Source organism: Aulonocara stuartgranti (genome assembly GCF_965226115.1).
Source record: "Aulonocara stuartgranti genome assembly, chromosome: 22".
In the NCBI taxonomy this organism is placed as follows: domain Eukaryota; kingdom Metazoa; phylum Chordata; class Actinopteri; order Cichliformes; family Cichlidae; genus Aulonocara; species Aulonocara stuartgranti.
In genome coordinates this window covers 19,219,853-19,247,529 of record NC_138957.1, presented here as the reverse complement: position 1 = coordinate 19,247,529, position 27,677 = coordinate 19,219,853, and the positions used below count along the sequence as shown (strand labels likewise).

The window sequence follows — 27,677 nt, the reverse complement described above, 5'->3', positions numbered from 1 at the left end:
GAACAACAGGTCCACTTTCATGTAGACTGTGCGGTTGGTTTTGTTACACAAATAAATCCTTGTGTCTCTAAACTTCACCAATTAGCCCATTTGTTGGTCTCAGTTGTTTAATGAGTTGCAAAAGCTCAAGCGTCAAAACTGCACTTTGTTTAATAGGTGTGCAAGGTGTGTTTTTGTTGCCAAGTGAGACATTTCCCTTCACAGAGTCCTGATAAACATCCACGATAACCCCATAAAATGGTGAATTGTGTGATGGAGACACAACTATACTGGCACCTCCATACAGAGATGAGAGTAGGATTGGTCTTCTTCTATGATTCAAAGGCTATGAAGCAAATCAGTGAATTTACCAAGGTATGCTTCTCTTCTTTCAACAAACTCTGGTCTAATACAATAATAAGAAAAACGTAAGTATTTTAAGCTTGAATGGTGATTCCTGTCACTCATACTCATTGTATACACAACCTCCTTTGTTCTTACTTATTTGAACTGAGTTGAAATGTGTCAAAAGGTTGCGTTCACACGCCAAGAGCTTATTATAGCCTTTTTATGAACGTGAACAGCAAGCAGCCTTCACATGGCATGCATAGCTCTGCATTGTACTTTTGTAGTCGTTCCAGGTAGCACAGAATAAAAAATTCCCTGGATGCCAAGTCAGGCTTTTGTACTGTTGACATATGTTTATGTGTGCACGTGCACCTGCCAGAAAGCTGGTGGAGAACATAGACGTGAACATGTGAGATAACCAAAGAAAGATGGCAAAAGGTGAAGGAGAAAAGGCGGTGAAGGCTGGCCAGGGAGTGAGCCAGGCAGTTAGGGGGCCAGTGGAGGTCTGAATTCCAATAGCGTGTGGAGAATTGAGTATCCCCCACACAGATGTTCACAGTCATCACCCAGGCAATTTATAATAATATTAACTGCCATGACAATGGGAAGAATCAGGAGGCAGTGACATATTGGATGATAACTCTCCGAACTGGCCGGTAAGGTTATTTGCTTTGGAGCAACTGCAGGAGACAGAAGTAAAACATCCAACAAATTAATCCAGTTTGGTGTCTGATGAAAGAAAATATGACGAGGGGTACTCTTGCAGCACACACACACACACTCACTGTATCCATACTAAGTGCACCAAACTGACCACATTGCTTGCAGCTGCAGTGTAGTAAACCTTATCAGAAAGACAGACAATAACATCGGTAACATTCCTGCACTGATTTATCTCAGAGATTGAAGCTGGAGGATATGTGGAGGGGCCTTCGGAGACATCCTGCCATGGATGTGTCCTTTTTACCTGAAACAAAAAAAGCCTAGGAAAAATTTTCTGTGTGCTGCTAAGTATCAAAGGAGATTAACTGAGCTTAAGTCGTAGTCAGATACTGAGATTTATGATCTGGAGAGGAGGCGACACCTGGCTGCGTCAACAATTCCGGCACATACACGGAGACACGTACACAAGGAGTTGAAATGAGAAAGTCAAATGTTTTTTGTCTTGGGTACGCTCTCATCTTTTTGATGCTTAAAATTTCCATCCGACAAAGACATGAACTTGAATCGTTATTGCACTTATTTATTTGATAAATTGCACATTTTTGGAGCATTTTCACAATAACCTCGTGAGAATGCATTAAGCCTCAGACAGAAAGAAAAGTAGGAACATTGTGCAATTGATGTGAGCGTCCCCAGGAATTTTTTATTAAATTGGAAAGTAATAATTAAGCATGCTCTGAATAGCATTCGTGTGCACGTACAAACACACACAGATATATTCATCATGGAAGTTCGCTATCCTGCATCTTTGTTTTATATATATATATATACACACACATATATATATATATATATTTCGAGAGAGGGAATTTCTTTAATGCGTCAAAGATTATTAGCAAAAGTGCTACAATATAAAGCAAAAACTTGCACTTCTGTGATGAATACGTCTGTCCACGCACCCGGTAGCATTCACACACTCTCTCACATTTCAAAATACTCTGTTTTCGCCCATCTGCTACCTCAATCTGACCCACTCTGGTCCGTGACACCCATGGTGTCTGTTGGCATGTGAAGTACAAAGGGCACTGGCTTATATCACATCTTGTTCGGGCCTCATGTCTGCTTTTAGCTGTAGTTCAGAAGCAATAGAGACATCGGCCGGGTCAGTAGGGGGAAAACAGAACAGATGTGTGCGTTGTGCAGATGGGTCCGGGTGCCGGATGAAGCAGGGCCTGGGGGAGGGATTGACTGTGAAACAGGGCGGGGTTCGAGTTTGATGCAGGTGGGAGAGGGAATGGGGGCAAAGATGCCATGGCAGCAGCGGCGGCAACAGAGAGCTGACGCTGGAGGACACAAGACGCCAGAGGCTTGGTCAGATCTTGGTTCTTTTGTAAAGTCAGCCTTATCTGAGGATGAAAGACAGGCAGACAAAGTAGTATCAAGTTGATTGTTTTTCCTGGGAAATTAAACAGTTTAAAGTAGGAAAGTACAAGCTGTTCCATTTATCACCAGGCATTTTTATTAATAATCCACTCTCTGTTCCAGTGAAATCCTGCCCTTTTGTCCAACTCATCATGTCAAGGGGTTAGAATTCAGAAAATTTATTATCCTTGAGCTATTGCTGACTATTTGTTTCACTGGCAGTAGGGAGTGGAGCTTCCTGGAAGAAGCCCATGAGGATCAACTCATGTACACAAACACAATGATGAGGGGGTGAAAGTAAGTCAAGCAATAACATGGTACTCACTGCCTGGAAACTCTGGTGACGCTGGGTGAGGGTGTAGGGGCTGAATTTAGGCTTGGCTGGTTTACCTGCCGCTCTATCCTTGTGTCTCCTGCTGCTGATGTGCTGGAGTCGAGGAAAGAGACACGTAGATAAGCACGCAGCAAAATAAACCCACACAGACACGGGCTGCAGCAGAAAGATGGCATGGGTGAAAGAAGAAGATGATGCTTGGTAATCTGAATAATGTGAAAAAGAAATTAAAGGCAAGCAGGAATCAAAGCTCCTATTTTTGGCAATTCAGGCAGACTGTTTGTATTTTGTTGACTCTGAATTTGAGACTCCAAATATTTATGAGGGGCGGGTTAGGAAATCTTTTAAAATTTGACTGACAAGCACAAACAGATGGCTGTGGCCAACGTGCCACACAATCAGCAGCAAGCTGCTAAATATTCATGAGCACCTGGCCAAAGTTAACTTTTAAACAGTCGGCGGTGAAGACCAACGCTATGCATTCACATCACGAACAGAGATGCTAACATCATATTCAAATGCTCAGTGAAATAGCAAAGGCTTAGTAGCTTTGTGCTCTTTATCTTGAGGGATCTGTGATTTTAACTCACCTGCAGCGACAGGTGTGAGCCGTTCACACTGTGATTGAGAATAAAATTTGCATGGCCCTGAGTTTCCCGTCTTTAATGCATGATGGATAAAGTGACGATGGATCGCGGTGGCTTTGTACTTCCTGAACTCTTTGAATAGCAAATCTGTGTGACAGCTGACCTTTTAATAACTTTACATGCACAAGAGGAACTAACCAGTAAGTTAGTGCAACAGTCAGTTTTCTTATGTTACCTTCCATTGGTCACTCCCCGAGGGCAGGAACAAAACAACTACTGGCAATCAGTGTGCAATAAAATAAGGTCATTGCATGGTGTGACTGCGAAAAACAAGGGATCACTTCTTGGATAAATCTAATTAAATAAATTTGCTTTCTTCCTCAAACCATACAATTGAAGTTTTGCTGTACATTATATCATGTGATTCCTGTAATGACCACCAGACACTTGTGCATTGCAATGTGCGTTAAGATAAATATCTAATCAGCCAATCGCATGGCAGCAACTGAGTGCATTTAGGTATGCGGAGCTCAAATCATCTCAAACTGGTTTCTTGGACATGACAAGAGTTTAATGTACTCAAACAACCTCCACAGTCACCAGATCAAAATCTAAAAGCACACTTTTGGGATGTGGTAGAAAGGGAAATTAGCATCATGGATGTGTAGCTGAAAAATCTGCAGCAACTATGCACCTGACCAAAATGCTTCCTGCAGCTTTATGAATCTATGCCATGAAGATTCAATTCAGGTCCAAACACAAAGCGAGTCTAATCTGGTACTAGCAAGGAGTACCTAGCAAAGTGCATGTATATTTCTCATCATGTGAGTAGTTTTTCATGAAGCATCTCTGTTTTTTCTTTTTTAGGTAAAAGCAAATGCAGCGGAATATTAACATATATATACAAAGTTTTTTGTATTAATCATGTTGTAATTGTAATTAATTGATGTTTGTATTAAAAATCTATAAACCACCTTTCATGGTAAAACATGTTAAGATTCTATATAATGTCAAACACAGAAGTGCTTTAGCCATGATATAGATATATTACAATATATATTAGCAATAATATAGATATGTAAGTATATTACAGAAATAGGTCTATTATGGTATGTTATAATGTACACGGTATGAAGTATGTTATGAATATTCTATAACTATAAGTATGTACAGGCTGTAGTGAGTACAAGCTATGTACAGGCTATGAACAGGATATAAATATGAAATAAAAAACTTATTGCACGGATCACCTGTTTGAGCTGAGTCTCAGAGTTGACGTGCACGTCGCAGATCTCACAGTGGAAAGTTTTATTCTGGAGTCCTGTCGATGACTCAGATGGTGCAGCCATCTTGCCTTTGACCCCCATCCTGGGGAAGGATTTGATGGCTCCATCGCCACTTCTGGCCTCGAGCATGGTCTTGTGCTTGGTGCCTGAGCAGATATAAAGTCAGATCAACAAAGTATAGAAACACGCTTCATGTGGGCAAAGTCTGGCCGTGGCAGCGACTGCCTCTCACCACTGTTGTGGGCCTGAAGCTGGGAGGCTGAGTTGACAGCCACCTTGCAGAGAGAGCAGTACAGAAGACGAATAGCTTTTGCTTCTTCGGTCTCCTCTCCTGGAGCTTCTGCCTCTCCATCTTTTGGTGCCTCTTTCTCTGTTGTCCTTGAAATGGGTGACAAGGAAGGGTCAGAAGGTGCTTTCACAGTTTCAGTGGAGCCACTGGTTGATGGTGCCATTTCTGAGGTAGGGTTCAGCGATGAAGGCTCTAAAACAAAGGGGGGGAAAGTAAGGTTATACTTTAATATTTGACTGTTTGGATATTCATCGTCTGGGTAGATATTCAGTTCTTAACTGTGATATTTGAATGTGCTTGCTGGAATGTGTATTTTTTTTCTGTAGACTGAAGAAATAAATGGATTTGTGGTGATTTAGTTAAGACACTGTAGCCATCTTAGCAACATAATTTCTAGATTTAGTACACATTTATCAACTTTTATGGCCAGTGAAGAATCTCAGTCTACGAGGTCTTGCTCTCCACGGTTCGCTCTCCCTCGCTCTGTGCTCTGTTCACAGAGCGGCACAGCGCAGCAGCACCTTAAAGCTTTTAAACTTACGCGTGTGGTGATTTTGTCAGACAGTGTTGGGGTATTAAATTCAGATGGGAAACTTTGAATTTTTTCTGTTGATTACTGCTGAAGCTTCAAAGCCCCCCCCCCCCCCCCAAAAAAAATGCATTAGGGAAAATCCTGTTGGCAAGAATGAGCACTAAGGAAGACAAACGTGAAGATTTTTCCACTTCTATGAAATTCCTGAATTCTTTATGATAAGAGAAAGATAAAAGCTCAGCAGGCTACACATGATTATGAGCTCCATCAACCTCTCTAATCACACTAATAATCAATGATTTCTCCTGAGTTTCTGCCTCGCGGCACTTAAACGGACACTTTTGTATAGAGATGATTTGACTCTGTTATCTTTTGTGGTGCCCACTTTCCCACAGGGGAGCGTGTGCAGATTTCAGGATTCACTCTCTGTTAATAACAATGATTATTAGCTCTGCCTCACTGAGTGGGTGTCTGTTTGTTACCACTGATTCCCCACTCTCTCACTAAAGTAATCTTCAGAGAGCGCTCCTGCTTCTCATCCACTTCCTCGAAACTCTTGAAATGATCATTCACCCTCTCACTTTCTCGAAAACAAACTCTCCTGTCGGCGTTGTCAAGAATATTTCTTCAACCTCTTTCTTCTTTAGCTGTGGCAAAATGCATTATTTTCAATCCTTAAACGCCCACGCATGTGCAAAAGTAGCACATCAGCACTGGCACAAATATAAACAAACGCTGGAAAGCAGTCTGTGCTTTGACACGCCGCCACACTTGCATGCCTGCAGACGCACATGTGCCCAAGGCCCTTGAGCAAACGTACACTCATACATAGTGGAGGAGAGCCATCCACAGATCATATTCAACGCATTTTCAATGCTCTTTTGATCTCAGGAGACCACTGAATGAGGTCAGAAAATGTAGACACGAAGAAGAAGCAGAGGATAATGCCCAACCTTGAATCACTTCACCGTGCAACCCAAAGCAGCAGGTGGTTTATCACATCAAAGAGTTAAGGTCGTGACTAGAAAAAGAAGGTCTGAGCCGTGCATTCATATGGCTAACGGTGTCATGCGCGTGATGTCTGTGCACATGTGTGCATGCATGGTTGCAGAAATGCACTCACCTCCTGATGTTGTGTCAGAGCTGGAGGGCCATGAGCACGATGACAACAGGACTGCAGTTTCCTTGGAGACCGGTTCACAGGTCCTGATCTTTGAATCTGGGGCGTCCAGAGCTAACAGCTTTTTCGCATGCTTCGTGCCGGTATAATGGGAGGACGCCTGAGCCTTGATGCCCAACAGCAAAAGAAAAAAAAAAGATTTTGCTTCATGCAGTAAAGTGGCTATCTTTACTTTACACAACAATGCATGACTTGAATATGAATGGAAAAACTGCAGAAAGCTATCATTCTCTGACTTGCTTACTTTTGCCAGTGTAGTAAGTAATCAAGTGGTAAGTCGTTAAAGTAAATAAGTGCAGCACTATGTGCACTTTTTCCACATTTTTACAAAGATTTCCGTACAATACGTGACAGTACTTTGCAGTTGTTGAGTTGCTTTCTTATGAGTCATGCTATGGCACAAATAATACAAAATGATACAGAATTTTCTACCAAGATCAAATATCAGGGGAGTTCACATTTGACCCAGTAATTAAGTAAGAAAGCTTTAAACCTTCAAAACCAGTAAGACAGCCATGTGTAAGGGCAGGTCTTCTCTGTGGTTCAACTGTCATGTAAGGGTGTGTGTGAGAAAAACAAGCGCACCTTGAAAGACAAAAAACTACTGACAAAGCATGTGTTTCCCACACAGCATCGCCCACCTCAGAGTTGAATCTAAGATGACAGACGCCGCAGGAACTGGGCTTTCTTATTAAGTGTGACGTTAGCCCGAAGCCTGGGCCAATCAGAGCTTTATGTATATGATCCATCTGCAACAAGGAAAAGTGAAAAGTTATGTCTGAACTGGTTTTGGATTATGCTCTAACAGACTTGACTGAGTTAGGTAGTAAAAAGTGATCTCCTCTTTAAATGTCATGCTATCAGCAGGTAATTTTATCTTTTAGGACCTACTAAGGGTGTTGGTGCCCATAAACATAACAATATTGATGTTCACACATCTATCAGTGAAATCAACAACACAGCAAACCACGTGCTCTCTGCTGCCTCGGCTTGCCCGAGACAAATACCAACATATCATCTTGACTGACATGATGTAACGTGACTTAGAAAAGCTTTCACAGTGCTGTCTGTTTGGTCATTTCAGCTGGGATTAATTACACTGACACTGAACTGTTTTCATGGGATAGAACAGGATTCAAAATGTTTATATGAAACCTGTCACACCACTCTGCAGCATAACGCACTTGTCTGCTGCCCACAGGTTTTCTCCACATGTTCCAAATGGTCACGTGTGGTAAAGCTTTTTGCCCTTGTGGCCATAAGCACTCTGAAGAGCAAAGCCAATCCTGAAAAATTCAGTGCACTGTGTTTAACGTATTTTATTCACACCACAATATAGAAAACACATCAAATGTTAAACTGAGACATTTGGTATTTCATGAAAAATATAGCAACAGATCTCAAAACAGTTGGCACAGGAGCAAGAAAAGGCTGGAAAAGTAGGTGGTGCTAAAATGAAACAGCTGGAGGAACTTTTTGCTCGTAATTGGGTTAACTGGCAATAAGGCAGTAACATGAGATATCTTAGTGATGCAAAGTTTCTAATCTCTAAAACTGGGCTGCGGTGCACCAACCTGCTGAAAGATGTGTCTACAAATTGAGGAGTAATTTCAGAACAGTGTTACTCAACGTAAAATTGTGAAGGGATTGAATACCACATTATCTACATTGCACAATATCATCAAAAGATTCAGAGAATCTGAAGAAATCTCTGTACAATTTCTGAAGTGGAGGGAGGATGGATGGATGGATGGATGGATGGATGGATGGATGGATGGACAAAAAAAACCCACAGAGGACTGTTGAACAGCAGCTACTCTCCTCAGTTCCCAGACATTTACAGACTGTTAAAATAAAAAGGGATGCTGCACAGTGGTAAAATGGCCCTGCCCTTCTTTCTGCACATCACTGTTGCAGTCCACTCAGACCACCTTGAAGCCATGTGCCACAGCCTTTGCTATCCATAACAGAGAAAACACAAAACCTTTTACAGGCACCTTTAAAACCTGCAGGGGTGAGAGTTTTACTCACACAGCCCTGTTCCAGGAAGACTTCATAACACCAAACGTGCAAATGGTCTTTCCAACTGAACAGCGAGAAACCATTACCATATTAAGAAAACTAAGTTAAATAGCTTTAAATTGCGTGCAGCATAATCATGTTTGTGTTGCCTCGTACTGCAGATCAGCTAATGAAGTTTCAGACTTTTTCACCCCCCCAGACTACTTTTATTTATGCGTGTAAGAGAGAGGCAGTAAACCTGTCCATGCCTTTGCATATATGCGTGAACACAATACCATTATCTGACCACACAACACTGTGCACTGCTGGACATTGCTGGAAACTGTAATGAGCAAAACTACTCAGTGTAATAAAACCCAACTGGCCTTTGTGGAGCAAAACAAGACTATTACCTGAGATGAAATGTAGGAGGCCATATAAGCAGCCAAAGTGGGCGGGGAGTGGGGAGTGGGGAGTGGGGGTTTTATGGAAATCTGGTTAGTGGTAAAAGTAAAAATTTATGCATTCTTATGGGTCAGCCAGCTAGTCCTCTAACCCCAGAGAACCCTCAGTATAGCACTGCAGTGGAGATGTACCTTGTTTCTTTAGAGCCAAACCTGAACACGTTCTTCAAAAGTGAAAAACTCAACATTGGGTGTGCGTGTCTGTGTGTGTGTGTTCTCACTACTTTTCTTTGATCATCACTCTGGGCTGCTACACTGGAATGTATCTGTGCAGTCGCAAGTCTCTTATCTCCCTGTTTCCCTGCAGCTGTTTGTCTATAGAAAACTCCAGCAACCTTACATAAAAACAAACATATATCACGTGTATCATGTGTAAAATGCAAAAAGTCGTAGAAATTTAAGAAACAAAGCAAAGGACTAAATCTGTCATGTAACGTGTGACAAACATCTTTATGTGAGAGTATTTTTGACATCTTTTTTATGTTTCTGTGAATGAGATCGAACAGTTTAACATCAGCTAACAGCCCGCTCGCTCCCTCCTTGCTCCACAGCCCCAAGGTTCCTGTATCTCCTCCTGACCTTCCATCACACGTTCCTCACTTCACCCCTCCATCTGCTTACCTCTGAACCCTCTCCCTTCGCCTGCGTCTGATCAAAGTCACCTTCCCGGCTCCCCGTGGAGTCACCCTCTTACCCTCCACTCCCACTCGGCACTACGATGGACTAGCACCTGCAGCAAAGTCAGTTTGCCCTTCTTACTCATTGCCTCTTCAGTTTTGTTTTGCACAAACACTCGCACAAATACATATATCACATGCAGAAACAAATCTGCCACTGTGAGCTCATGAAGAGAAAGGAAAGCAGTACATTCAGTGGATTGTACACTAAATAAAGGCATCACATCCACCACACAGCATCAATTATATCCAGCATATTCCCTCCAGAAACCTCCTCGCACACAGGGTGTCAGCATGTCAGACATGCTCTGCTCCAGGGAGTCAGTTATGGCTGAAACATATGGCCAAGTGAAGTAAAGCAGACTTCTAACTTTATAATGATGAATGCTCCTGGATTTACACTGTGTACCAGCATGACAGGCATGTGTGAATGTCTGACGTCAAACACCTAAAGGGAGTGAGTTCTGACGAATGAGCTGCTGCTTTTGGGCTCTTTGTCATTTCAATTATTTTATTCTTGGAAACAATATCTGGGTTTTTTTTGTTTCCAAAACGAAAGAAATAAAAAGAATGCGAGCCAACCAAGCTTCTGAAGTCCAAGTTTTAAAAGCAGAGGTCCCTGAATCACGACAAGCATCCGCACACATGCCTGCAACCCTGTAGTCATGACAACGCACATGTGGGCACCAAACAAACTCCTGTGCAGAGTTTAATGGAGGCCAAAGCACACAAGTGAATGCACTGCTTACACACAAATACACACACACGAAGAACCCACACATAAAGAGACACATTTCAGAAGAAAACACAGGCCGTCAGAGTTCAGCTGCGTGCCCACTTACTTCACACCCACAGGTTCGATTCAGAGGAGCAAGACAATTCTCTGACAAAATACGTTCTAGACGATATTTTATTTTCGTTCAGCTCATTCCAAACACTCAAAAGCAACTGAAGGATATGGGGACCTCAGAGGTTTAATTTATTTAATAAAGACAGCAAAACCGAAAGAGTTCAGCGATTCACAAATGAGATTATGTCTGCAAAACCCAAAGGGAGTACAGCAGGATTAGTTCAACTAAAATGACAAAAGAGAAATTAAAATGCTCTGAATTTTTTTTTTAAAGTACATCTGAACAGATTTGAGAAGAAAAACTAAAATTAACACATAAGTATTAGAAAAAGATATCCAAACTTCATTTATAAATTATGTTAGTTTGTTTCTGCCACTGAAGAAAATTTTAGTTTGTTGTCCAAAGTCAAAATTTAAGGTTTGTACCTTCGAATTTCAACTTAACATCTCGATTTTTGTTACATTTTGAGATAGTGAGCAAGTTGAAATTTTGAGATATTCAGAAATTTAAAATTATCTCTGTATGTCAATTATTTTTTTTCCCAGTGGCAGAAACAAGCTTCCATAACAAATGATAATAGATTGTAGAGGTAGCTAAAATTAAAGCTAAAATTTTCCAATCCAAAATTCCAATCCAAGCCGTGTAACGTATACGCACAATTCAGCCTCGAAAAACAGTGAAAAAAATGAAGTGACCATCAAGCAATGATGAATTGGTCATGATGTTTCTAAACAAGGAAAGTAAGAAACTAAGATTCTGGGTTCATCTAATTCTCACAAAAAGACAGCAGCAGGGAGAATTTTATGGTTTGATCCAGGAGTTGAAGCTTTACCACGACTGCTTTCGTACATATTTCAGGATCTCAGTGGGGCCATTTGAGCTCTTGTTGGCAGAGTTGGGGCAGAGTTTGAGGAAGGAGAGAAATAATTTCAGAGAATGATTGACCTGGAGCAGCATCTAGCAGTGTGTCTGTGGTATAATAGAATATTTTAATATTTCCATCTCAAATACATTCAGTACTGGTATTAATTTGAGTTATGAGCGCACATATTGCCAAATGCAGTGATTGGTCAGATTTGGAAAAATAAATGCTACAAAACATCCAGTGAAATTACATGGTCGGTGTGAATGGTTACATTAAGAATAGATGAGTCTGAAAAATATTTCTAACGAACAAAACATTTGTTTAAAGGACCTCACTCTGGAAACTGTTAGCGCACAATATGGATGAACTATTGAAGCTACTAGCTACTAACTACAGTCCCTCAACTTCTACTCTCTTTTAATGTTTCTAGTAACTTAACAGTATAGATTAAAAAATGCATAAAATAATAAACTGTTAGTGGAATAAACAAAATGAAAAGTTAAACAGTTGAGGAGCTAGCTAACATTATGAATCAAAAGTTATCAATTATAAGCTAAAAAAATAGCTAAACAGTTGAAATTATAAGCGAAACAAGGACGAAGAAACAAGCAAGAGTTTTGTCAAAACATCACTAAGCACTATTAATATCTGTTAAATAGATTAGCGATTAAAAACATTGGCTGCCAGTTATGACTGAACTGTTGACATAATGGCAAGCTAATTAGCTAATGTAAATGCTAAAATGTAATGAGAAGCTAATATTTTAACCACATATCAAATTCTCTTATCATCAGTGAGGGCATTCACTGCTTTCCTCGTCATTTCTGACAGTAAAATTACTATATGTGGGTTTTTGACACTGTCACTATTTTCTTTAACTTTACAGAGATAATGATTAGCAATTAACTGAGATAATAGCCTGTAGCTAATTGCAGATTTCAAGTTTACAGAGGTGGCAAAGAGGGCTTTTAGTGTGGAGATACAGTGGGGCAAAAAAGTATTTAGTCAGCCACCGATTGTGCAAGTTCCCCCACTTAAAATGATGACAGAGGTCAGTAATTTGCACCAGAGGTACACTTCAACTGTGAGAGACAGAATGTGAAAAAAAAATCCATGAATTCACATGGTAGGATTTGTAAAGAATTTATTCGTAAATCAGGGTGGAAAATAAGTATTTGGTCACCTCAAACAAGGAAAATCTCTGGCTCTCACAGACCTGTAATGTCTTCTGTAAGAAGCTTTTCTGTCCCCCACTCGTTACCTGTATGAATGGCACCTGTTTGAACTCATCATCTGTATAAAAGACACCTGTCCACAGCCTCAAACAGTCAGACTCCAAACTCCGCCATGGCCAAGACCAAAGAGCTTTCGAAGGACACCAGGAAAAGTATCGTAGACCTGCACCAGACTGGGAAGAGTGAATCTACAATAGGCAAGCAGCTTGGTGTGAAAAAATCAACTGTGGGAGCAATCATCAGAAAATGGAAGACATACAAGACCACTGATAATCTCCCTCCATCTGGGGCTCCACGCAAGATCTCATCCCGTGGGGTCAAAATGATCATGAGAACGGTGAGCAAAGATCCCAGAACCACACGGGGGGACCTGGTGAATGACCTGCAGAGAGCTGGGACCAAAGTAACAAAGGTCACCATCAGTAACACACTACAACGGCAGGGAATCAAATCCCGCAGTGCCAGACGTGTTCCGCTGCTGAAGCCAGTGCATGTCCAGGCCCGTCTGAAGTTTGCCAGAGAGCACATGGATGATACGGCAGAGGATTGGGAGAATGTCATGTGGTCAGATGAAACCAAAGTAGAACTTTTTGGTATAAACTCAACTCGTCGTGTTTGGAGGAAGAAGAATACTGAGTTGCATCCCAAGAACACCATACCTACTGTGAAGCATGGGGGTGGAAACATCATGCTATGGGGCTGTTTTTCTGCCAAGGGGACAGGACGACTGATCCGTGTTAAGGACAGAATGAATGGGGCCATGTATCGTGAGATTTTGAGCCAAAACTTCCTTCCATCAGTGAGAACCTTGAAGATGAAATGAGGCTGGGTCTTCCAACATGACAATGATCCAAAACACACCGCCCGGGCAACAAAGGAGTGGCTCCGTAAGAAGCATTTGAAAGTCCTGGAGTGGCCTAGCCAGTCTCCAGACCTCAACCCCATAGAAAATCTGTGGCGGGAGTTGAAAGTCCGTGTTGCTCGGCGACAGCCCCAAAACATCACTGCTCTCGAGAAGATCTGCATGGAGGAATGGGCCAAAATACCAGCTACTGTGTGTGCAAACCTGGTAAAGACCTATAGTAAACGTTTGACCTCTGTTATTGCCAACAAAGGTTATGTTACAAAGTATTGAGTTGTGTTTTTGTTATTGACCAAATACTTATTTTCCACCCTGATTTACCAATAAATTCTTTACAAATCCTACCATGTGGATTCATGGATTTTCTTTCACATTCTGTCTCTCACAGTTGAAGTGTACCTCTGGTGCAAATTACTGACCTCTGTCATCATTTTAGGTGGGGGAACTTGCACAATCGGTGGCTGACTAAATACTTTTTTGCCCCACTGTATGCTGGATTTTAAGTTTTTAGCCAATACTCTTTCTCTAACCTTGTTTTCCAAAAAAGGAGTTAAATCTCCAACATTACTCATTCAGCATTAAGAGTAGTGAACAATGTAGCGCTCAGTCACTTTTTACAGGTGTTACACTATTTCTGTGGCTGCCAACTGGGAGATGTGTTGAACATGGGGTAAAATCAAAGAAATGACAGAAAGAGACAAACAGGGAAAAGACAGCAGGGAGAGTATGAGTGAGATATTTAAAAACATTTTTCTGTCCGTGCTATATTAAGGTCACCCAGCAATAGCAACAAATATTGTAATATTAAGTTTCTTATTATGTGCCTTACATTTAGTAGTGAACAGAGGAGTTCAAAGGAAGGTGAAGTGGATCTGAAAGCTGCAAAAGGGAGAAAAAGCGCACAAGAGGATGAGCGAGAGGAAAGATGACAGCAGGGGACAAAGTGGAAAATACATATGAAGAGAGAGCTGAAGTGAAGAGGGCGTTGGAGCACAAGCAACACAGAAAGTGGAAGGGGTGGATGAAAGCGAGGTGAAATGGGAGGCAAGAGGGCCGAGACCTAGAGCAGTGTCTCCCTGGGTGGCAGATGGGCTTTTTGACAAAGAGACGGACGCTACACACAATCCCTCACACATGCAAAATAACTGCTACACTGTGAGAGGCCACAAAAGGCAGACAAATACACTCTTTTTGAACCCTCACGTGTCTCTTCTGAGACATCTTCCAAACATCTGACAGCATATCATGGGAAAGAAGAGTAAAGACGAGGGAGGAACAAAAGCACAATTGTCAGCTCTGCTTCCGAGCAGTTATTTGGTCAGACTCAATGGAGTTATGAGCATACTCTTATAGACACAGCCAAGGCATTTAACACCTTGGATTATACGAAGAGATATCACACGATTTCCGTGTAAACCATACATCAACCCTCAGCCTGACACATCTACAGTCCTCTGGGCTTAGACTTGGCCTGCCTTGGTTCTCTCCACCTTCACCTTTCACAAACACCGGGGCAGACAGCTCTAAGAAAAGCTCTGCAGGAGGAATACCAAGGATTCAGCTCCACACCCCCCAGGTTGTGTGGAAATGTCACAGCTCTCTGCATTAGGGATGATATATTTGGAAAGGTGTAGGCAGCGTGCTCATACATCTGTGCATTGAAATTTTACTTCATGCAGGCAGACTATTCCACGAAATTAACTCCTCCGCTTGAGGCAAAACATTGGTATGGTAAAATGAACAATTTTGCTTTTGATAATAATAATAATAATAATAATAAAAGGCATGAGAGTGCAGGTGGTGAGAGCTTTGTTGCCATGACAGCTACGATGACTGACAGTACTCACGTCAGTGAATCCAGGCAGCAGGTGGAGGGGGAGGAGGGCTTTCGGGTCAGGAGAGGGCTGGGTCCTGCCCAGCGTGGGACGAGCCAGCGGCGGCAGAGTGCTGTGGCACACATTACCTGAGAGACATCACAGGAGGAAGGAGACAGGCAGATAGATAAACATATGGAGCAATGACTCGATGGCGATGAGGTGGTACCTTTGAGATGATGATGATGATGATGATAAAAGCTAATAGACCAGAGCGAACCATTCTGTGCTCAAAAACTTCTCTGGTTGCAGTGTTTTGATACATTTTTTATGCTTTCTTACATCTTTGTCTTGTCTTATTTGAATTTAAACCTTATTACATAAAATGCTTTTCATCATTTGTGTTAATGTTTTCAATTCAAATAAGATGTTGAGACAATTTGAGTGCATTTGGGATCAGTCCAGCTATATTGTAGCCCAAAACATGAAATTTGCTTTCATGGGCTTTCTAACTGGAAAAAAATATACCAATATTTGATCCTAGTGGTCTTCTCTCACTCACAGATCCTGGAAATTACTTAAATAGGCACAGCTTCTGTCTGAACAGCTATAAATCATCTTATGTTGCTTTGAAACACCCACTTTGCTGTAAACTGTAATCAAGTACAACTTCCTAAGTTCTTAGAGTGGCTCAGTGGTCAGTATCTCCATTCTAGCAACAGCAGATGGCCACCCGTCCCTGAACCTGGTTCTGCCGGAGGTTTCTTCCTGTTAAAAGGGAGTTTTTCCTTCCCACTGTTACCAAGTGCTTGCTCACAGAGGGTGGTCTGATTGCTGGAGTTTTCTCTGTATTATGGTTGGGTCCTGACAATGAAATGTGCTTTGAGGCAACTGTTGTTGTGATTTAGTGCTAGATTGAATTGAAATGGATGTCAAAGTGTCCTTGTGTAAGATACTGAACCCTTGTACATGTTTTGTTTTTGTCATCCATAAGTGAAAAATTTAGCTCATTTAGCTCAAATTTTCAAGAACTAACCATCTGAAGAAAAGAACTCAAAACTGAGAAATTAACTTTATCTAACTTATTCAAAATTTTGAGATACTTGCCTTAAATTTGGGTAGCAAAAAGAAATTTAAAAAGAGAGAGAGAGAGAAAACTGCAGAATTTGAGTAAAACTGTACTTTTCATACTTTTCTTCTTTGACTAAATAAAGGCTATGCAGGATTCTTCTACCTCTTGCTGGGGGGATGCATTGTATGCTGTAATTATGCTGGGTACAAATGCGGCCTATTATTTTCTTGACAACCTTCCCAGTTTCATTTTTCTTTGTCATTGTTTTTTTTCGTTTTGTTTTTTTTTGTTTTTTTTGCTTTTAAAATTATTTACTCAAATAAATCATTTTAGAGGGTTTTTTTTTTACACATACGAGCAAGCAATCAGCCCTTTCAAAACACTTTTTGGTGACGGGGGGGGGGGTCTAATCAAAAACAAACTCAAATATATGCCAAGCACGTACATAAGTGCACATGCAACCTGAAAAACAGTGCACGAGTATGTTGAGGCCATGGCTGATAAGGGTCTTGTTTGTTGTGCTGAGTGATTATAGAGCCTTATTTTCTATAGTTTGCATGTTCTCTCAGCTTGATTACAGTTTGATTTAGGACCGTGTGTAATCATCGCAATCACAATCATAACACACCCATCCGCTCTGCCATTACTCTGATTAACTGACTAAAGTCTTGTAGGGTGCACGTGGGGGTGCGCGCACGCAACGTTGCGCGATTGATCTGATTTGCTTTTGGGATGGATTACTTTAAAGAAGTTATTATGCCTTTGAGAAACACGTGACAGACTGCAGTCTGTTAAGAGCAGCGGAGTGACAATCAATAACTTGCAGGCAACGATCAAAAGCAATCAAACAGCCCAATCGTGAAACCCGTTTAAAATGCAAGTTATGAAATCTAAGAAACGCAGTAAAGTAGCTTCTGTCTTCTCTCAGCATGCTGTTACTATATTTTTGCATCTCTTTTATGCATAGACTAATATTTTCGATACTTATTTTTGCGTAAACGGACTTTAAAGTCAAAAACACCGTGATATAACCTGTGCGCTGAGTCCCTCTGTCTATACCGCTGTGCAGGTGACTGACTTCACGAAGCTCACGTCCAATCCAACATAGCAACAGGTGACTCCGCTTATTACCAGCCTATTAAAAAAACTAATGTAAAACAACAACAATAATAATAAAAAGCTTCGTTTACATACCAAAATACATTGCGGCACCAAGTGAGATCCGATTGTTCAGTGTGTGATAAAAGTGTCTTTCATCTCCGAGCAGAGATGAGGCTTCGTGTCTTCTGCTCCAGTCTCTCTCCCTCTCTCTCCTTCTTTCCTGTGGCGCCGATGCTGCTCCTTCCCATCTGGATTCCCTCCTCCTCCTCCTCCTCCTCAACTACTCACCCCTCCTCCTCATCTTTACACAATCCGTGTAGAAATCTGTCCGTGTATCTACATCTCCCAGAAGTCTGGTTTTAATTTGGCAAATACCCGGAAATTACCTTAATTGGTACACATTACCACCCAGGATTTGTGTAACCCCCACACACACCACTGCACCCTCAGTGCCAGCATCCACAAACCAACAGGCACATTTTTAACTCGTTGGAACAACAGAAATTATTTAGGTTTAATTTGAACTTCTAGTTGACACATCCACAATAAAAGTGCATGGGAAAGGTGCGCACGGGAAAGGAAAGGAGAGACCTGTGTTCCACTTATTGCTTTGGTAAGTGCTTTCCCATCCTCCTTTTCCTCTCGGGCCTATGGTATTTTTAGATGCATCCTTTCGCTCCATGGAGAGGAAACTGCACACGGACACATACAGTAGGTGAAAACATCACAGTCTGCCACACATACGTGCAAGCACACTTTAATGTGAGCTTGCAAATTCTATAATCATTCATCCTTAAAAAGAACATGGATCGCTCCTGTCTGTCTTTCTGACTTGCATGCACCCGCAAATGCTTGGAGAGCTCAGATGTACTGTATCTTTTGGCAGACTGACTTTCTTGTCCTCGAGCCCAAACATGTTTTCTCCCTGTGCCAATAAAGTGGACAACAACATGTGTTTTCCCACAATCCAAAAACTCTAGGGAGACTTATCTCAGGAAGGCTGTCAGTTCAACAAGTGCTGTCCTGAAACTACACACACACAGAGAGAGAGAGAGAGAGAGAGAGAGAGAGAGAGAGAGAGAGAGAGAGACTTTGTGTGCTCACAGGCTATTTTAATTGGTAATAAACAGACAGGCACACACAAATGTGTGATTAACAAGTGAAGCAAAAAGAAGCCACACAAACCAGGCATTAAGTGAACATAAATAATACAAAAGCGTGGCACGCAACAGGCCTCACTCGGAGTCATTCAGTAGTGTTTATTCAGTGGAACAAAATAGTGTGTGATGTGCTTGTTCGCAAATAAATGCGGTGTCTTTACACTCGGGGCGTATCTCCAGCCTGAGCCATTTCATGTGGACTGCGCCTCCATTCATGAGCCACATGGAACAAAAGCTGAGGAGGAGGAAAATACAGACATGGAAACATCTACTCATAAACTCAATTTCACGCCCCTTTTGTCACTCGCCGCGCTGCCAGGCGTTTTGTGCTCCCCTGAGAAAGAGCCGAGGGCTTTTAGGGGGCTATGTGCGCTAGCTGTTATTGCCTGTCCCATTCTTTTGCTGGAGATGGCTGAAAAGTTTTGCTTCATCTCAGTGTCACACATTTGGAAGCCCGTGGTTTCACATTCTAGTTTTAGCCACGTGGCTTCTTCTCCTCCAGTGTAGGAGTGGTGCCAGGGTGAGAAATCACCTCTGAAATATTGGCGCCAAACTTTTGTCAGGCCACCTTGAAGAAAATGGATCAGTGGAGCTGTGGTCAGAGCAGCAAAACTACACAAAAGTCAGGTGTTATGACTGAGGATAGAAGACTTTATTGTGCTAATGTGCCAGAACAGCCTTGCCTGCTTCCCACTCTCCAGATGTCATCACTTAAAGCAAAAATTCAAACTTGAGAGCAGGCAGAAAGCTCACCTGTGACAGCAGAGCTAATCTGTTAATGGCACTCCTACTTTACTTTGTTTCTGGACTCAGCTCGAAGCAGCCCACAAATAGCAGATCGATAAATAATTAATAATAGAAATAATAGCTTTACACCTGCAGCTGTTTAGCATCACTGACTCACAGACAAACACTGAGGCTGTCATGGCAACTGAGGTATGTAATATTATGTTAAGTGGACCGATGCTGAGGCTTTCAGCCTCGTTTGTGGCTGTCAACCTGTTTAATTGCATGCTGGAAAGGAATCTTGTGACCCCAGCTGGGCCTTGAGCACAGACAGCCAAGCACAACGGGCTCCGTTATGAAATTAGAGGCTTTTAAAGGAGTTAATTGACTCGAGTATATGGGGAGGCGATACAGCCAAGCACGAGGGGGCAGACAAATGTGCAAACACTAATCTAGAGAACTGAATTATAGGACGTTTTAATTCCACGATAAGCCGAGCCGAGACTAAAACACCTCCGGTCTTCAACAGAGATCGATGAAAGCACTCTTTAACAGTTTGCTTGCGATGAACTCGAGGCAGTAACCCACCTCTCTGCCCATTTTCAGCTTTCTTTTCCTCCACTGCGCCTTTTTATTTTATATTTTTTTGAGAGCACACACAGGCACCCATCAGCTCACCTCTCTTTTTGATTGGTCGCCATAACAACATCACCATGGCAATCAGCGGCATTGACTTGGATTCTATTTATGCGATGATGTCAGCTGATGTGGAAATATCAGTGTGTGCTCTTTGCTGACAGATGCGGGATGATGCAGGAATGTAGGCCGTCACACACACTCACGCCCAGACGTTGTTTTCACGTCGTGCACATTTGTAGCTGTGAACCCACACAGTAAGGCGCGAAAAAAAATCTGCAACAGGTGCAAGTTATGTATTTAATGCGTTTTTAAGCATGCCCACATGATGCTGCTATTCAGTGAAAAGCATGTAAGTGGGTGACATGCATTCAAACCACTTTATCTCTTCTTTTGCTCATTCAGGTTCAGTCTTGCTGAATGGCACTTGTACATGTGGAGGCACTAAAGGGCTAAACCTCTGATTAGTGCATGACCTTGTCTGCCACCTGCACAACAGCAAACTAGCATGCATTTCTGTATTTGAATCTCCCCCCCAAAGATAACTAAAAGTCTTCCTTAATGAGTCTAAACATCCTGTGAATAAACATTAAAAAAAAAAACTGCTGTCACTCTACTGCAAGCATTGCTGCTTTTCTTGATTCAAAAGCTGACAATTTATTTTTCAAGTCATGTGCATGCGTGTGTGTGTTTGGAGTACTTTAGATGTGAGGAAGTGAAAAAAATCCATTTTTAAAAATGGCTACAGAGGACAGCTGGGGGTTTTTGTTCTGTTTTGTTTTCTCTTTAGATGAAATGTAAATATGAGTGGGATTGTGTTATGATTGTAGGACTTATATCACTGCTGATCATGCGTATAAACAAACAAATACAGGAAGCGGATATAAACAAGTGAAAATGAGCTCTGGACAGGCAGAAACCAAGTGAGAGACACAATTTGCGAAAGCGGGATTTGGAGAGCAGAAGAGAAACTGCAAGGCAACAGAAATGAGAGTTAAAGGTCATAAGAAAAACATAGTTTACAACCCAAACCGTACAGATTTGATGCTCCGACTTAAAACTCCAAGATTTCCCTGCGAAACAAAGTGCTGCAGGGATGGAGAGGGGGGCATCGTAAGCCGGAGATAAACAGATCCATGTTGGGGTCAGAGGTGCCATTGCACTTATCACTTTAGCATATATACGAGTCCTGGTTTAAGACACACTTTTTACAACTTACACATGTCTAGTAGCATGCGAGTAATAGCCACCACATGTTTGTGCTAAATCCATTTCTTTCCAACCATGATGAGAGCCTTACTTTCAAGGTTGGGTCAGAAACACACTGACACACTAGGAAAAAATTGGAACAATCAGCAGAAGGAAATGCTGCTTCACTGTTCAGCCCTCTTCATTCAGAAAAAATAAAGGAACCTGTATTTTTTTATTTTATTTCTTTTTTAAAAGAGATTTAGTAAGTATAAACCTTCCTTATAGGCATGGGATGAAGCAAAATTTACAGGTTTGGTGACCAGGCTTTCAACCTGTGCAGCTTGCTCAGCCTGTGTGGATTATTACACCAGATGTCTTTCCTCAGCCTATAAAATATCCCCATTCACAAGGTATAATTAAACATTTACTGCCTGGTGCAGAGCCTTCCTATCATATTTTCACGAGAGAAGCTTAATAAAAGCATTTGTGGTCATTTCACTGTAGCAAAATCATCTCCGGCAGAGAAGTCTTGCTTGGGGACACAGCATGCACGCAGCACACACGCACGCTCATACCACAGCAAAGGCTCCTCATGCACATCTGTGAACCAGAGATAGAGCACTATCTGTCCAGAATGTCATTAACTACCACCGCTGTAGATTTATATTCACTCAGTTGTGCCATATGAGCTTGTACAATTACATCCATAGTCTGGAGATCTTCTGCGAGTGGACACGTTGACATAAAATTACCAAGTCTGGGGAAAATGTAAATTAATACCCCACATCATAGGCAGCAAAGGTTGCTAACTTAATATAATGAACGTAAATGTGATGCATAGTAAGAGATGAGACAGGAGTATGAGACATGTAGGCGTTACTAAATGAATGAGAGGGGGAACAAATGTATTTCACTATAGTACCCTCGGGCTGTGGTTTCAACTTGTAACATCGGCAGTGCCATCTACAGGTTGAGAGGAGACATAGCACCTTCAAAGACCATCTCAGGACTATCATTGGGCAAGATCTGAAAACCAATCGTGCTGGTGTGACACCATCTCTCTGCCACTTGGGGAAAAACTACTACTTGACCTATACCTCAAACCTGGAGTTTTGTATATTATATTAATCTCGCCAAGCACTCCAGGTTCCTCCTGCAGTCCAAAGACATCCATGAGTTTAGGTTAACCGGGGGTCCTAAATTAACCATAGAACGTGAGAGTGAATTATTTTATCTATATCTCTGCATTACCCTGGGACAGGCTGACAGATTGTCCAAGGTGTACCCTGCCTCTTGCTTCGTGACAACTAATATAATCTAGAGCACCCTGAAATGATTAGAAAATCAATGGACATAATTCATACTGGTCTATTTCTGAAAATGCTGATCTACTGGATTTTCCTACACAACCATTTCTAGGATTCACCGAAAATGGAATTACAGCGAGAAAATATCCAGTGAGCAGCAGGTCTCTGGGTGCAAATGTCTTGTTGATGGCAGAGAAGAATGGCCAGACTGCTTCAAGCTGATAGGATGTAATAGTAACTCAAATAACCACTCATTACAACCAAGCAGAAATGCATAAAACATTGAAGCAGATGGGCTACAGCAGCAGAAGACCACACTTGGTGCCACTTCTGTCAACTAAGAACAGGAAACTGAGCCTAAAACTCACACAGACAAAAATTAGACAACAGAAAATTGAAAAACCTTGCCTGATCTGACAAGTCTTGATTTCTGCTGCGTCAGTCAGATGGTAGGATCAAAATTTGCATGGCTCCATCCTGCAATGTTGTGGTGCAAGGTTATTAAAGTTAATTTAAAATAGGCTAAAAACTGAAACATTTTCTGACCTTGGAAAACTAACTAACTAAAATAACACATATATAGAGAAAGGAAATGTTCTTACCTTTGGTACCTGTTAATTAAGCAAAAATGTATTATTAACCTGCCTGATGACACATGATAAATGTGTTTATTGAGACTTGTGAGATGTTTACAAGACTGTTAGTCATCTGCTTTCAAAGCATTGTGTTGTTATTGGAATACCAATATCTTGCCTCAGACAATAATAACCATAAAAGACTAAAACTAACACTGAAACTAATGAAAACTAAACTAAAACTAAATCTTTTCCAACAATAAAATCTAAACTGAAACAAGAAAGTACACTCTGTAACCTAGCTGAAACTAAAATAAACAACAAAAAATTAAATAAAACTACTTAGAAAACACAAAACTTTAATAACTCTGGTGTGGGGGATATTCTCTTGGCACACTTTGAGACCCTTATCACCAACTGAGCATTGTTTAAACACCACAGCCTGCAGGAGTACTGTTCCTGACCATGCCCACCCCTTCATGACCACAGCTTACCCATCGTCTGACGCCTTCCTCCAGCAGGATAATGCACCATGTCACAAAACTCTAATCATCTCACACCAGTTTATTGAACAAATCAACAGTGACTTTTGGTTTCAAGTAGGACAACCTGCTCCTTACATTGATTTTGATGCTCTTTTTATTACCTTACTTCTACTTCAGTGTTTGTCAGAAAGCAGTGAAGACAAACTTACCCCACTTCAGTCCCACCCCCCAAAAGTCATATATCTGACAACACATGTGATTGGTCCTAAAATAGCATTAACTATGATGATGTAGGAATACCATCGGTCTCACTGATCCCCTCATTTAACTCCACCAATACAATTTTTTAAAGATTAACTTATCTAACAGCATATGAATTGATTCAAACTGGACCAGTCTTATTCAGCTAGTGTGTTAACACTATAACTTTATTTATTTCACCTCCTTTTATCTCCTATTTCCACATAGCTCGAGTCTCATGGAGATGTTTCATGACTTTTTGTTGCAAGTACAAGCAAATAGAAGAAGCATAAATAACTTATTCCAAGACGTTCCCTCTGGATTCCTTTATAAAAGCAATAAAAAATTACAAAGTATTTCTAGAAACATAAAGGAAAAAATGTCATCTAATGCAGAAATTGCCCGTCAGCCATCAAAAGAAATATGTATAAAACATGAAAGTGAATTACCATTTGCAACACTTATTCAGTAAATTAGATACTGTACAGATGGTATACTGAAAGACGCCTGAACACTGAGAGCTCAGTGTCAAGCAGAAGCCTCGCTTGAATGACAGTCAAGCATGGTGATGCTTCAGTATGTACACAGCAGATCTTTCTGGGGAGGTGCCGCAGTCTGTTATTAGCTCCTGCAGCAGCCTTTGCGCTCCTCCTGTGCCTCGCTGCTTGGCCCAAGGGGGTTGGAGAGGGTCACAGCACTGATGGAGCCACGGGTCACCTCTCTGCTGGCCACCTTCTTATGGATCGCTGGAGAAAACGGAGACGAAGAAGATTGGCAATCAACACAGACACAAGTCCAAGTGAGGGTGTGAATGCTCTTTCTGGGCACCTTTACCTGTGAGAACTTCACTGAAAGCTGCTTCAACATTGGTGGAGCCCAACGCTGATGTCTCCATGAACATCAGACCTTTCTTTTCTGAATCGCACCGGGGTTTGAAAAACAAAAAAACATTAATACAGAGCAAAATGTATTTAGCAGTGAAAACACCATTTATGAGAATTTTTGCAAAACATAGAAATAAAATCAGTCTCATATATTAGAAATATTCCAAAACAACATTAAAGAAATAACTATACAACACTACTTAACTTACCTGCAAAGTCTCTGGCCTCATCTGTGGGTACAGTCCTGAGAGTGTCCAGATCGCTTTTGTTTCCCACCAGCATGACCACAATATGAGGGTCTGCGTGGTCGTACAGCTCCTTCAGCCATCTCTCTGCGCTCTCATAGGTCAAGTGCTTGCTAATGTCATAGACCAGCAGCGCTCCAACTGCTCCCCTGTAATACCTGAGGAGGAACACACATGGGCTGGGTGTTACATTCAAACAGGAAACAATTCCTTTAAGTAGGTGTTGTGCATGAAAGAGGTGTGACCGTTAATTAAACACAGTGCAATCAGTGTTACTTAAACTGGCAAACATGTGTGAGCCAACACTGATAATCTCATAATTCCCACCTCAATTGTGTCTGTTACTCATTCGTAAATGGTGTGTGTGCTTATGTGTGTGTACCCACGCTGAGGTGATAGCTCTGTAGCGCTCCAGGCCAGCCGTGTCCCAGATTTGAGCTTTGATGGTGAGGTTATCAATCTGCACGGTCCGTGTGCTGAACTCGACACCGATGGTGGTACGGCTGTCATGGGCGAACTCATTCTTGGTGAAGCGAGACAGAAGGTTGCTCTTTCCTACGCCAGACTCTCCGATCAAAACCACTAAACAAACACACACAACAGGTATTGAAATGGCTCTTAATCCTTTATTTGATTAAAAAACTAGATACCAATAACACTGAGTATTAGAACAAATCAAGGATAAACCTATCTCATGGTAACTTGCTGAAACATATTCTTTTATATCCAGACTTTCTGTCACCCTCAAAAGATACTAGACACTATGACACCACACAGACGTGGCACATCTCCCCTGGGGCTGATTTCACTTTGGAATGGATGGAAGTTTATTTTAATAAGGAACATGCACATGCTCATGAGGCTCTTTGTAAGATTATAACGTGTAGATTATATGTTTCTACAATAGGTCAAAGGTTAAATGGTTTACAGCCGAATGGATACAGAGCGATCACTTCCTACTTTCCCTGCTCTATTCACTTCCTTGGAAATAGCAGCAGGCAGCTACAGCCGGAGTTGTACCTGCCAGCTTCATTGTCTACAAATACGCAATAATACACAGAGAAAAAGACATTCATGTCTTCCTACACAATCACAGCTTAAGCAAACATGACTCACCTTTAAAGACAAAATTGTACGAATCATCAGACCCCATGCTGCACTCAGAGGCGAACGGTTCCTGCTTTGCTAAGTAAATATCCTGAAGGCACTTTAAATATTAGCTCCCAAAGTAGAGTTTAAAAAAGAAAGAAAAACAGAAAGAAAGAAAAAAAATCCAGCCTCAGTCCTGAGTCTCTCTCTCCGATGTGGAGAGAGAGCAAAGGTGAAGAAAAGAATGGAAAGAAAAAAGGGAACTGGTTGAGCCGCTTGCTTCTTTATCTACGCATAGTGGGTAGCTTCAGATTGAGGGCAGGCAGTCCTGAGCTCTCATCAGCTGACACCCAAAGGAGGGGCTGGAGGGAGGAGAGCAGGTGGAACAGGTAGAACCACTGGCAGGTAGTCATGAAGCGTCTCCACCCTCTGCTGCTCTATTCACGCACTGATTCTGATCATTTGTGGTGTGACCTCACTTAAAAGGTGGTTTCTGTGTGCAAACACACGTCATCATTCCCCACCTTTCTGATCATTAAACTTGGAGTTAAGAGTGCTTTATAGTGTACTAACTATTATGTAACACACTGCTTAAACAGAATTTAATAAGCATATAGCAATAAGTCAGTTAAACTTCTGGGATATTTAACTGATCAGTTAAGTAGCAGCGGGGATTGTTATTCAGTTTCAGCTGCTTTAGTGTTGATGAGATTAACAACAGATGCACTAGAGAGGCAACAGTGACAGTTGTCCCTCATCTAGTTTTGCATTTGACAGTGTAAATATCTCTGACCGAACGATCAGAAACAGACTTCATGAGGGTGACTGAGGGTTCTCTATGGACTGCGGAGCCGGAGCCCAGCTGGCATTTAGTGTAGAAAACCAGAATTGCCAAGTACACCACTCGTGAATTGTGCTTATCACAGATCAGAGCAGGTTCACCCTGACAGACCAGCTGGAGAAGCTGTGACAAACTTTGTTTCCTGTAACAATGTTTAGCACGACCAGTTTGGTGGTGGGTCAGTGATGTTCTAGGGAGGCATATTCATGGAGGGACAAAGGCTGACTGCCATTAGGTATCAGGAGAAAGTCCTTGGACCTGCCATCTGACCCTACACTGATGCAGTGGGTCCTGGATTTCTCCTGGTGCACAATACTTGGCCTCATGTGGCGAGAGTACACAGGAAATGGGAAATGGCCTGTATTTGTATAGCACTTTTTACTAGTCCCGCCTAGGGACCCCAAAGCGCTTTACACACCCAGTCATCCACCCATTCACACACTGATGGAGGCAGCTACAGTTGTAGCCACAGCTGCCCTGGGGCAGACTGACAGAAGCGAGGCTGCCATATCGCGCCATCGGCCCTTCTGGCCAACACCAGTAGGCGGTAGGTGAAGTCTTGCCCAAGGACACAACGACCGAGCCGGGGCTCGAACCGGCAACCTTCCAATTACAAGGCGAACTCCCAACTCTTGAGCCACGATCGCCTCTGGGATGTATGAACTGGTATCAGTGACCCCACCCACATTTTCTTGACCCAAATCCAATAAAACACCTCTTGGTCATTATTATCATC

At 41.8% G+C, this 27,677-nt stretch overlaps 2 protein-coding genes across 2 annotated transcripts; both read right to left on the bottom strand.

The window, feature by feature from the left end:
* Positions 1-693: 693 nt before the first annotated feature.
* On the bottom strand, positions 694-17,860 carry LOC309698478 (zinc finger protein 385D-like). The gene is made up of 8 exons (XM_082520933.1): positions 17,656-17,860; positions 15,423-15,538; positions 7,262-7,369; positions 6,564-6,726; positions 4,852-5,100; positions 4,584-4,765; positions 2,738-2,839; positions 694-2,396 (listed from the first exon to the last, which is right to left on the bottom strand). Exons 1-8 carry the CDS (start codon positions 17,663-17,665, stop codon positions 2,154-2,156), a joined length of 1,173 nt encoding a protein of 390 aa, XP_082377059.1. The 5' UTR covers positions 17,666-17,860; the 3' UTR covers positions 694-2,153.
* Positions 17,861-23,706: 5,846 nt separating this feature from the next.
* On the bottom strand, positions 23,707-26,444 carry LOC309699454 (ras-related protein Rab-25-like). Its single transcript, XM_082522467.1, has 5 exons — positions 26,128-26,444; positions 25,398-25,593; positions 24,976-25,169; positions 24,717-24,797; positions 23,707-24,628 (listed from the first exon to the last, which is right to left on the bottom strand). The coding sequence occupies exons 1-5, from the start codon at positions 26,162-26,164 to the stop codon at positions 24,504-24,506; spliced, it is 633 nt and encodes a 210-aa protein (XP_082378593.1). The 5' UTR covers positions 26,165-26,444; the 3' UTR covers positions 23,707-24,503.
* Between the last annotated feature and the right edge of the window lie 1,233 nt (positions 26,445-27,677).

Coding starts and splice junctions, on each gene's coding strand:
- LOC309698478 (XM_082520933.1), bottom strand. Junction 7,370..15,422: donor TGCTGCCTGGATTCACTGAC/GTGAGTACTGTC, acceptor TCCTTGTTGCAG/ATGGATCATATACATAAAGC. Junction 4,766..4,851: donor GCTTCAGGCCCACAACAGTG/GTGAGAGGCAGT, acceptor ATATCTGCTCAG/GCACCAAGCACAAGACCATG.
- LOC309699454 (XM_082522467.1), bottom strand. CDS start 26,164: ATGGGGTCTGATGATTCGTACAATTTTGTCTTTAAAG. Junction 25,170..25,397: donor TACAGAGCTATCACCTCAGC/GTGGGTACACAC, acceptor GTTCCTCCTCAG/GTATTACAGGGGAGCAGTTG. Junction 24,798..24,975: donor TGAGGCCAGAGACTTTGCAG/GTAAGTTAAGTA, acceptor GGTGCGATTCAG/AAAAGAAAGGTCTGATGTTC.